This window comes from Geotrypetes seraphini, chromosome 3 (genome assembly GCF_902459505.1).
Source record: "Geotrypetes seraphini chromosome 3, aGeoSer1.1, whole genome shotgun sequence".
NCBI lineage: Eukaryota > Metazoa > Chordata > Amphibia > Gymnophiona > Dermophiidae > Geotrypetes > Geotrypetes seraphini.
In genome coordinates, this window is record NC_047086.1 from 19030775 (window position 1) to 19043256 (window position 12482).

At 41.3% G+C, this 12482-nt stretch overlaps 2 protein-coding genes across 5 annotated transcripts in view; both read left to right on the top strand.

Annotated features, from left to right (window-relative positions):
• ASCC3 (activating signal cointegrator 1 complex subunit 3) overlaps positions 1–12482 on the top strand; it is a 938401-nt gene that overhangs the window by 224331 nt on the left and 701588 nt on the right. For all 4 annotated transcript variants that reach the window (XM_033936490.1, XM_033936487.1, XM_033936491.1 and 1 more), the window contains exons 9-10: positions 2832–3032; positions 3493–3633. In XM_033936490.1, coding sequence (XP_033792381.1) covers positions 2832–3032; positions 3493–3633 — 342 coding nt within the window. The remainder of the gene's footprint in view (positions 1–2831; positions 3033–3492; positions 3634–12482) is intronic.
• On the top strand, positions 10726–11417 carry LOC117356792 (protein Asterix-like). The gene has a single exon (XM_033936492.1). It carries the CDS (start codon positions 10728–10730, stop codon positions 11046–11048), a length of 321 nt encoding a protein of 106 aa, XP_033792383.1. The 5' UTR covers positions 10726–10727; the 3' UTR covers positions 11049–11417.

Here is a 12482-nt window from a genome sequence, read left to right on the forward strand (position 1 = left end):
AAGGCGTTACTTTTTAAAAGTTGTTCTTAAATTGAATTTGAATGCAACTCAGAACTTGTTGAATTTGAATGCAACTCAATTCTTGCTGCTTACCTCTGCTCCCAGCTGACAAAAGGGCCAACTGTCCCTACCAAGTTCCCTCATGCACAACCACACGCTATTCTTAATGGGGCCATGCATCAAGTTTCAAGTTTATTTATTCATTTGATGAATCGCCTATTAAAATTGCTAGGCGATGTACAAAATCCATATAGAAAGTAATACAGATAAACTATCATTTAACAATATAATTACGTAAAATACGGACATGAGGTGGTAGGGAAGAGTTAAAGTTTACAATCTTATATTTGGTAGGAAAAGGAAAAAACAAGAGGTAAGGGGCTAAAATCCAAAGCACAGTTAAAAGCATCTCTGAAGCTTGTAAAAATTTCAGATATTAAAAGCATCAATAAATAAATAAGATTTTAAATGATTTTTAAATGTTGCGATGTCTTTGGGAAGACAGATACTGCACATACAGGCAGAGGGTTGGGAAGGACAAATGCTCGGGGGGAGGGGGGTTAGGAAAGGAGGAAAAGAGAGATGCCACACAGGTGAAGTAGTGGGAAGGGAGAGAAAGAAATGCTGCCATGGAAGGAAAATGAGAATTGTTGGACATAGGTGTGTGGCGTGAGAGGGAAAGAGAGATGATGTATATGGGGAAAGGAAGAAGGAGGGAGAATTGTTGGACATGATAGTGGTGGAGAGGAGGGATGGAGAGATATCAGACCACTGGAATGGGAAGGAGAGGGATAGAGAGATTCAAGACCACAGAATGGAAGGGAAGGAGGGGAGAGAGAGATGCCAGAGCACAGAAAGGAGAGGAGAGAGATGTTAGACCTCGGAAAGAGGGAGGGAAGGAGAGAGATGATAGACCATGGAAGAGGAGAGAGATTCCAGGCTATGGGAAGGAGAGGAGAAAGATGCCAGATCATAAGAGGGGAAGGGGATATACAGAGGTGTCTGACTATGGGAGAGGGATGAGATGGTGTATAGGGATGGAGAGGAAGGGGAGACAGAGGGAGGAGATGGTTGACAGCAATGGATGCGACAGGGAAGAGATAAAAAAAATGCTTCTTATGGATAGATGGGAGTAGGGGAGAAGAAAGATGGATGAGATGGTACACATCGATAGATGGGAAGGGAAGGCATGGAAAAGTAGATTTTGAGAAGAAAGAAGAAAAATGGAAGAAAGTTGAATGTTAAAAGTTAATGTTAAAGACGGATGTATGGCAGAAAGTGAAGGAGAGAAAAACAGCAAATGGATAAGATGGTCCTGGATACACAGTTAAGAGGATAGACAGAAGGAAGTGCGGCCAGAGACTGGGGAAAGATGGTTTGAAAACCAAAATCACCAGGCAACAAAGGTAGGGAAATGATTTTATTTTCAATTTAGTGATTGAATTGTGTCATTTTTGAGAAATGAAATCTGCTGTCTATATTTTGTACTGTTGAGAAAGAAATGCATTTGTTTCTATTTCTCTGGGGGTTATACTGCATGCAGAGTCTTGAATCTTAGGGTTTTGTTTGTATATATTAATCCTTTTAGTTTCTAGTCTTGTATTTGCATAGGGGTTATCTGTGTTCTGGTAGGAATGAATGTTGAGCAACATACATTATGCTTTGCATAGTTTAATTTTGTGGTTAACCATTATGTTAATAAGATTATATTGTGTTTATATATGATAAATGAATGGTAAAAATGGTATTACAATTAGTACTATTATGGGGGTGGGGTCTGGGGTGGAGCTTGCGGCCCCCCCCAACAAAAAAGCGTTCCACTGCCTGTGTGTTAATGTCCTATTAAGTGACCTCATAGGCATTGAAAAGTTTATTCTTCATGTCTTAAACACATTCCTGAATTTCTTTATGAATCTGAATACAATGCATTTGACTGTAAGGTTTCACGGTATTTAATTCAATTGGTTATGTTATGAATTTCTTTTGAATAGGTTCATGTTTTATTGCTGAATTATTTATCTTGAGATGTTATTTTTTTCTTATGTTTTATTGCAAATTTTCATTTTGGTACTCTGTGGAAGGAGGAATAGCTTTATGGCTAGAGCAGTGGGCACAGAACCAAGAAGCCATATTCTTATCCCACTGCAGCTTTTTGTGTAAGCAAGTGCTAAGTTTTAGTGCAGCATTTTTCAACTGGTGTGCTGTGGCTGTTCCCCAGGAGTGCCGCTGGAATTGGCTTAACTTACTCCGTTCTAGCACAGATTTTCTTGTCTGTAGCATTTGGCGGCAGCTGGCACCAATTTAAACAGCTTGCTTATGCCAATCCCAGAGCCTTCTCTCTGATGATTGCCTTGCCGGCTCTAGGATTGGCGCGAGTAGGCTGTATGAATTACTTCTTGCTGCTGCCGACTACTAGTACGAAGATAACGTAAGCTGGCCCAGTTGAAAAACGCTGTACTAAAGCTTAACTTGAACTAACAGAATTAATGTGCACTAAATGGTAGTCATGCAATGGGCTTTTTAGCATTTAGTGTGTGCAAATTCTGTTAGTGTGCACTATTCTTTACGAAAAGGGCCCCTTAGCTTCCCTGACCCTTGAAATACTTGTGGAGCAGCAATTTTCTGGGGCTAGATTTAGCTATTGGACCTAGTGAGTTTTAGAGTAGCCAAGCTAGACCCTTTGGAAATGTATCCCTTAATATTTGTTTTACTAAAACAAACAGATCTAGCCATAGACTGCAGTTTATCACAAGCATCGCCTTTTTGTGACCTGGTGAAAGATATTGAACATGTCTGTGGCTTGGCTTTGATACTGAAACTTTCATTTGCAGATTGGACAGCTCGTTTTTAGAGGGGTGAAGAGGCTGAATCGTATCCAGTCCATAGTGTTTGAGACTGCCTATAAAACAAATGAAAACATGTTGATCTGTGCACCCACTGGAGCTGGGAAAACTAACATTGCCATGCTAACAGTGTTGCATGAAATCCACCAGCACATTCAACAAGGTGTTATCAAAAAGGATGAGTTTAAGGTAAGAATGTAATGAACCGAAGAGCTGTTTACAATGCACAAGATGAACCGTATCATACAGTGATACTTCTTTATATCAAATCAAGAAGTTTTCAAGGGTATTATAATTCTGCAAATCACACAATGAATGACACTCAATTTAGTTCATTACTATTAAAGCAATGCTTGTTTGTGTCCTGAAAATCTTATTAAATATGTGAACAGCTATGAAAATACATTTAGGTCTGATGCAGAACCAATTTTGAAAATGATGAGGCTATATAAACAAAATCCATTGTCCTCTAAACAGCTGTACCCTTATCCAACAAGGGTAACTACTTTTCATATATCACTATTAAGATTTTTCACTGTAAGTGCCTGGAATCATATTTCACAATAAATTGTGATTTGTATTGGTTGCCAAGAGACAAATGACATTGTGGCTTTTGCTCATTTTTCAATGGCATGTCCTTTTGGTACAGATTGTCTATGTAGCTCCTATGAAGGCCTTGGCAGCCGAGATGACAAATTACTTCAGTAAGCGTCTGGAACCACTTGGTATCGCAGTGAAGGAACTGACTGGTGATATGCAGTTGTCAAAAAGCGAAATTCTACGAACACAGGTATGATTAACTGAGGTGAAACCGATGCTGTTTACATCGTGATTTTACTTCTGTAAAACTGCTACGTGCATTCTCTGTAACAGGGTGGTTAATGCAAAATTATGCACAATTCAGTAGTCTGGTGGTGGAACTGGCACCAGGCTTATTGGCTATAAAATACTGAGTAGTTTTCCCCTGCTGCTATGTTGGCCTTCATATAGATAAACTACTGCTTTGAAGAAATAAAAGAAAAACATCATATTCATATACAAGTTGAACCACATTTGAATGTAAGGAAGTCAAAAGACTTCAAAGCTCAGATAATAGTGTATTACAAGCTGCAAGAGTTAAGACCAAAACACAGTTGTGTTGTTTTTTTTTTTAAATTCATTTTTAAACTTTCAATAAGTGATTTATAATACAATCATATACACTCTATCACTTTTTAATCACACATATATTGAATCACAATATAGTTCTTCCCTTCCTCCCTCCCTCCAATATAACATAATTAAAATTAAAACCCTCCCTCCCCCCATCCTATACTTCAATAAATAAAAGGGGAATAAATAACTATTAAATATCATCATTCCTTACAGTAATTTGTTAATGGCTTCCAAACATCAATACATTTTTATAACGTCCTTGCTGAATAGCTAATATTTTCTCCATTTTAAAAATGTGGCACAATGAATTCCTCCAAAAAGTATATCTTAATCTATCATAATTTTTCCAATTTGTTGAATGGCAACTCCCGTCATAAGTAGGAATTTATTGTTTTTAGAGGAAATTTGACTCTTTTTCCTCATTGATGTACCAAACAGTATTGTATCATATGAAAGCGCTACTGGATTCTCAAGTAAATTATTAATTTGACTCCAAATAGATTTCCAATAATTAAGTATTAGAGGACAAAAAAACAGTAAATGATCCAATGTACCAACTTCAAGATGACAGTGCCAGCATCTATTAGACTTAGAGAAATCTAATTTTTGTAAACGCACTGGGGTCCAAAATGCTCTATGTAACAGAAAATACCAAGTTTGTCTCATAGATGCCGACACTGTACATCTCATCCTCCAAGACCAAATATGTGGCCATTGAGACGCAGTAATTTGATGCTTAATCTCAATGCTCCAGATGTCTCAAAGACCATTCTTTGGTTTTTTATTCATAAATCCAGATATTAATTTGTACCACTGGGCGGCCTGGTGTCCCAGGAAGTCCACCTGAAAACATAAGAAAGGCAAGCTGTACTTATCACTGAGATTTTTCCATTCAGGGAACCCTGCCTGAATGGCTTGCTTCAATTGCAACCATTTATAATTTTTTGATTTATTAAGATCATATTTGCGTTGCAATTGTGAAAAGTCAAGCAACTTACCATTAGAAATAACATCATCTAAAGCACGTATACCTGCTTTCATCCAATATTTCCAGATGACCTTATATCCGCCAATTTTAATCTTGGAGTTTAGCCATATGGTCTGATACGTTGATTTCAGTATTGAAATAGGTGTTAAATCATTAACATATTTTAATGTTTTCCATGTATCAACTAGTATTCTGTGATCTTTATATAATTTAGGCAATTTGATACTAAGGACATGACTTAATCTCAAAGGAAACACAGTTTGAAAAAGTGGGCTTTGCGCCTGGATTTGAATACTGCCAGGGAAAGAGCCTGGGGTACGGAATAGTAGTCTATCAAGTATAAATAATATTGGCTACACAAAATCATTTATTCAAGATTGGTCCTAGTGTTTACTGTCAGGCTAATTTTAGGCTGAATTATGAGCTGCGAATTTAGCAAGGTGAGGGAAGGGGTTAATAATTTTAGATTTTTTCAGATAACTTTAATCCAATTTAGGGTCACGATCTTCCAAAAGCTTGCCAATAGTGAGTAAGTACTCTGTGGGACAATTAGCAAATATAGCAATTTTGTTTGGTCCACTCTTAATTGATCTACGAGTAACAGTACATAAAGTCCCATAACTTATAAGCTTAATGGAGAAGATTTATAGATTTGCTTAGTCACCCAGTATTGTGTTGATATAAAATTAAAGCATTCAGCATTATTAAAATTCTTATTTTAAAATAGTGTAGTGCTCCAATGGCAATATTGATTTTGATGTGATAGTTGTTCAGTTTTCTCCAACCTTTTTACACCTATGGACCGGCGGGTAAAAAAAATTATTTTGTGGACCGGCAAACTACTAGGACTGAAATTTAAAAACCCCGTTTTCACGAGCTCGTTCCTCGCAAACCATCTGATCCCATACGCATAAGCCTCAGTTATGATTTTATATTGAATGTATTTTATTAAATTATAAAAAGAAACAATATTCTGTACAATTGTCATTTTATAAATACAAATACAAAGCAAGGATCAACAAAACCCCTGTCTCCCCTCCCCTTCACATATATCCCCTCTACTATCAAGAAAACTGAATAAGCCAGATTATTACAGAAAGCCCTTATAACTGTTACTACCTAATCAGATCACACTACAAACAATAGGATTGCATAAGGGGCACAAAAAAAGGTACATAGGGAGAATAATTTTTTCTAATCTAGTTCATGCATGCATTATCAAGATTATAATGTTATTTTTAAATACCTTTATAAAATGAGCCATCCAAGCGGTTTACAATGCAAACTTTAAAAATAAAAGGAAAAGAACTCCAATAAAACAGGAAAGGCAATAGAAATAATATAGCTCATAAAATATGAAGTATCATCCACTACTGACCAGTGAAAGTTGAGCTGGCTCGATCTATATTTCATTCGGTGTACAGACCATTTTAAGATCTTTCTCGTTTCCCAAATTAACACTAAAAACGCGTGAACATAAGAACATAAGAACATAAGCAATGCCTCTCCTGGGTCAGACCTGAGGTCCATCATGCCCAGAAGTCCGCTCACGCGGCGGCACAACAGGTCCAGGACCTGTGCAGTAATCCTCTATTTATACCCTTCTATCCCCTTTTCCAGCAGGAAATTGTCCAATCCTTTCTTAAACCCCAGTACTGTACTCTGCCCTATTATGCCCTCTGGAAGCGCATTCCAGTAGTCCACCACTCGTTGGGTAAAGAAGAACTTCCTAGCATTCGTTTTGAATCTGTCCCCTTTCAACTTTTCCGAGTGCCCTCTTGTTCTTTTATTTTTAGAAAGTTTGAAGAATCTGTCCCTCTCTACTCTCTCTATGCCCTTCATGATCTTATAAGTCTCTATCATATCCCCTCTAAGTCTCCTCTTCTCCAGGGAAAAGAGACCCAGTTTCTCCAATCTCTCAGCGTATGAAAGGTTTTCCATCCCTTTTATCAGACGTGTCGCTCTCCTCTGAACCCTCTCGAGTAACGCCATATCCTTCTTAAGGTACGGCGACCAATATTGGACGCAGTATTCCAGATGCGGGCGCACCATCGCCCGATACAACGGCAGGATAACTTCTTTTGTCCTGGTTGTAATACCCTTCTTGATTATACCTAGCATTCTATTTGCTTTCTTAGCGGCTGCTGCGCACTGTGCCGTCGGCTTCATTGTCATGTCCACCATTACCCCCAAGTCCCTTTCTTGGGTACTCTCATTCAATAACATCCCTCCCATCGTATAGTTGTACCTTGGGTTTCTGCTTCCCACATGCAATACTTTACATTTCTCAACGTTGAACTTCATCTGCCATCTTGCCGCCCATTCCCCCAGTTTGTTCAAGTCCCTTTGCAATTCTTCGCATTCCTCTTTAGTTCCAGCTCCACTAAATATTTTTGTATCGTCCGCAAATTTTATTATCTTACATTTCGTCCCTGTTTCTAGATCATTTATGAATATATTAAATAGCAGCGGCCCGAGCACCGAGCCCTGCGGAACACCACTCGTGACCCTCATCCAGTCCGAGTAGTGGCCCTTCACTCCTACCCTCTGTTTCCTACCTGCCAACCAGTTTCTGATCCATCTATGTACGTCTCCATCCACCCCATGATTCTTCAGTTTCCGGAGTAGACGTTCGTGAGGCACCTTGTCAAAGGCTTTTTGGAAATCAAGGTATATGATGTCTATGGGGTCTCCCCTGTCCATCCTTTTGTTAATTCCTTCGAAGAAGTGCAATAAGTTAGTTAGGCACGATCTCCCCCTGCAGAAACCATGTTGGCTTGTTTTCAGAAGTTAGTTTCTATCCAAATGTTCATCGATGTTTTCTTTTATCAGTGCTTCCGCCATTTTCCCCGGAACCGAGGTCAGACTCACCGGTCTGTAGTTTCCCAGGTCACCTCTTGATCCCTTTTTAAAGATGGGCGTGACGTTGGCTATCTTCCAATCCTCCGGGATCATGCCTGTTTTCAAGGATAGGTTGCAAATTTGCTGCAGTAGTTCAGCTATCTCCTCCTTTAATTCTTTCAAAACCCTTGGATGGATTCCATCCGGACCAGGGGATTTGTCAGTTTTAAGTTTTTCTATCTGCCTGTGTACATCATCAAGGCTCACTTCCATGGATGTTAATTTTTCTGCTTGATTTCCATTGAAGATTTGCTCAGGTTCCGGTATGTTGGTTGTGTCTTCGTTTGTAAATACAGACGAAAAGAACATGTTAAGTCTTTCCGCGACTTCTTTCTCCTCCTTCACCGCTCCCTTCCTGTCTCCTTCGTCCAGCGGTCCCACCTCCTCCCTAGCTGGCTGTTTCCCTTTAACATATCTGAAGAACGGTTTGAAATTTTGTGCCTCCCTGGCTAGCCTCTCTTCGTACTCTCTTTTGGCTTTTCGAACCACACTGTGACATTCTTTTTGATACTTCCTATGCTCTTTCCAGTTCTCCTCAGTTTTGTCCTTCTTCCATTTCCTGAATGAATTTTTCTTATTGGCTATCGCTTCCTTCACTATTTTAGTCATCCATACCGGGTCTTTTGTTCGACTCTTTTTGCACCCCTTTCTGAATCTGGGGATGTACAGATTTTGCGCCTCGCTCACCGTGTCCTTGAAAAAAGACCAGGCATGTTCTACCGTTTGCCATTTCTTGGAAGTGTTCCTAATTTTCTTCCTTACCATTTCCCTCATTGCTTCATAGTTTCCTTTCCTGAAGTTGAAAGTTGTCGCTATGGTTCTCTTTCCGTTCGGTATTCCTACTTCAACCTTGAACTTGATCATATTATGATCGCTATTTCCCAACTACTTCCACTTCCTTTGCAGGTCCCATTAGCCCATTTAGGATTAGATCCAAAGTTGCATTTCCTCTCGTCGGTTCTCTAACAAGCTGCTCCATGAAGCAATCTTGTATAGCCTCCAGGAATTCTGTCTCCCTGGCGCATCTTGAGCTTCCAAGACTCCAGTCTATCCCGGGGTAGTTGAAGTCTCCCATAACAACCGTGTAACCTCTTTTGCATTCTCGCTTCATCTCGGCATCCATTTCTTTATCAATATCTCTGGTTTGCCCGGGTGGACGATAGTATAAGCCCATCTTTATTTCATGCCCTTTCCTACCCGGTATTTTAACCCATAGCGATTCCAGTTTGTTGGTCGTCTCCGCTGTGTCCATTCTTGTCGATTGTATGCTTTCTTTTACGTATAGGGCTATTCCTCCTCCTTTCTGTCCTGACCTGTCCTGGCGATAGAGCTTGTATCCCGGCAGTGCAGTATCCCATCTGTTTTCCTCATTCCACCACGTTTCAGAGATTCCAATGATGTCTATGTCCTCTGCATTGGTCATGGCTTCTAGTTCCTCCATTTTGTTTCTTAGGCTCCTTGCATTAGCATATATGCAATTTAGATCCTGGCATTTCGTCCTTCTCATTTCCTTTCCCTGTGCTTCGGTCTTTGGTGTCTTCTCTTTTGCTACAATCTTTCTAACCTCCACTTCTGGGTTAGTCGACTCCTGTAATTTGTCCCTTGTTTCTTCCCAGCCTTTTTTCCCCTTAGTATCTTCATGGGATACCGTCTTCCGAATCGTCGACTCTAGGTCGACTGTCGGCTTTCCCCTTCCTCTTAGTTTAAAGACTGTTCTATTCCTCTCTTGACGTTGTTTGCTAGAAGTCTTGTTCCCGCCACGCTCAGGTGCAGTCCATCTCTCCTGTAGAGCTTGCTCTTGCCCCAGAACGTTGTCCAGTTCCTCACGAAGTGGAACCCTTCTTCCTCACACCATCTCCTCATCCATGCATTTATTGATTGTAGTTCTTCCTGCCTTTTCACATCTGCCCTTGGTACCGGTAGGATCTCTGAGAATGCTATCTTCTGGGTCCTCATCTTCAGTTTCCTTCCTAGAATCTTGAACTGTTCTATCAGCGTGCCTCTTCTGTAGTCTCTCCTGCTGACATCATTCGTCCCGATGTGGATCATTACTGCGGTCTCTTCCGTCTCCGCTCCTTCCAGGACCTTCCCAATTTTGTCCACGATGTCCTTGGTTCTTGCTCCTGGGAGGCAGGTCACCAGTCGATCCTCTCTTCCTCCTGCTATGTGGCTGTCCACATGCCTCAATATCGAGTCTCCCACCAGGATCGCTGACTTTCCCTTCTTCAATTTTCTTATTGGTCTCAGGTCAATGTCCTCGGTGTGCTTAGCTCTCTCTTCTTCTGGGCATCGACTAGCCAATTCTTCCCCCTCTTGTGGTATTCTTCTGTGGGTGTCTTCTTTGAGGTCATTTGCTTCTTGCTCCCCCTTCCATGTTGGTGTTGCATCATCTCTCATCTGGAGTTCGTTCTCTTCCACCCTCCTCCTGTATGCTTCCTCAATGAATTCCTCGAGTTCCCTGACTTCCTTCTCGATGTGTTTCTCACTCCTGAAGTCTTCAAATGCCCTGGTAGGGTCCTCCGTGGTGTAAAGTCCTTCTAGCTCCTGTATCTTGTCCTCAAGTCCTCAAGTAAACTACTACAGAAAAAAAATAGTGAGTTGCGACACACAGCACTGAGATTATTGGGGTTAAATTCCAAGACTCCGCTTCACGAACGCACTAACTGGAGCGGCCGTCAATCAACACAGCACGCCCTAGAATACAGTACTCGAGTCCAGCTACCGACGCCTGATTGGTGGAGCCTGTAAGATGAGGCCCCGCCCACGGAGGGTCAGACAGCGTGTTGAGCTGGGTTCTTCGGTTAATTGGACAGTTAGAAAGCTTCCGCCTGGGCCTCGGCATGTCCGTCAATAACGTCAACGACCCGCGGCGGCCGGGTAAGATCCTGAGGTACAAAGCGCCTTCCACGGAGAACAACCCCACCCTGGAAGACCCCACGCCTGACTATATGTATCTTCTAGGCATGATTTTCAGCATGTGCGGCCTTACGCTCAAGCTCAAGTGGTGTGCCTGGATTGCTATCTACTGCTCGTTCATCAGCTTTGCCAATTCCAGAAGCTCAGAAGACACTAAACAGATGATGAGCAGTTTTATGTTGTCCATCTCAGCAGTGGTGATGTCCTATCTACAGAACCCTCAGCCCATGTCACCTCCTTGGTGACATGATGACGTAGCTGTGTAAATCTGTCCAGACAGTACCGATAGTTTAGAGCCCAGACTTGGACCCGTCTCTCATTAGTCTCTCAGAGACCTTTGATTTCAGCTGAACATCAGCACCAAAGGGAACGCGGTCTTCCAACTGGTCCCTATTACAAAGAGTCTGTGCATCCAGCACCAGAAACCTCTCTCATTAAATGTCTTATAGGACTGTTATTGAATGTGTGGGACACATGGGATGCAGTCCTCTGTTTAGAGGAAAATCAGTCAGGATGCTGGGGTAGGGTTTGGTCCAGAGAATGACTTCAGGAGACCGTAGCTCTTGTATGGGTGAGAAATAAAGTTCTGTAGAGTTCAAAAAAAAAAAAAAAAAGAAAGCTTGTTTTTTATTTCGTTATCTGTCATAGCCCAGATTTCACCAAGCTTTCATAATATTCAGTCACTGTTTCTGGGAAGTTCAAGGAACGTGATTCCTAATGGAGGAGGAGCAAAAGTCGGGCGGTAAATCGAATCCCCCTGCCAGTGCAGGAATTTGCAGCTGTTGATCTTGCCGGCCCTGCGCAGACTGGCAGAAATTTTCTGCGGACTGGCACCGGTCCACGGATTGGCGGTTGAAGAACAGTGTGTTATACAACCCAAAAAACAAACAAACACCCTACTGAATCTTTTATGTTTAAATCTGTTTTTTATTATAGAATGGCAATAAACATAAGATACAAGTCAAACAATGCACAGTACACAAGAAAAACCCTTCTCCCCTTCCAATCCCCCCCCTCCCCAAGGGAACAGCCACTGTTATACATGCCAGAAATTGATCAATCCAGTAATCGAGCTTTCGCTACAGGAGACAAAGTAGAACAAAAGGGTCTCCAACAACAGAGAAATAAAATACCTTTTTTGGAATGTAAATCAAGAACATCTTGTCTTTCATAACCAGCCCAATAAATCATTTGAGTCCGCCAATGTGAGACAGTAGGCGTTTGCGAGGACAACCAGCATTGTAGAATAGTCTTTATACCCACCAGGATAGCCCTTTGAACAAAAGCATTCACCCCTGGCTTAACTGGGTCCAGTGAAAATTTCAACGTAAAGAGAAAGGTCGACGTCTGTGTCCAGGAGCATTTCCACAAGGACTGTATGATGAGTCCTATACGTCGCCAGTAGGCTTGAATACCAGGGCATAGCCAAAACATATGTCCAAGAGTAGCCCTGGTAGCCGCGCATCTAGGGCAACCTGCTGAAGAACTAATGTGGGCTTGATAGGCTCGTGTGGGTGCCATATAAGCGCGAACCAAAAATTTGTAGTATCGTTCCCTTTCAATCGCTGCCACCAGGATAGTTGATCCCAATTTAAAGCTCCTCTTTAACATGGACTCTGAGACTGTGGTTTGTAAATCCAAGGACCAGGAACCAGCCAAAGTTCTATAATCCAAGTCCC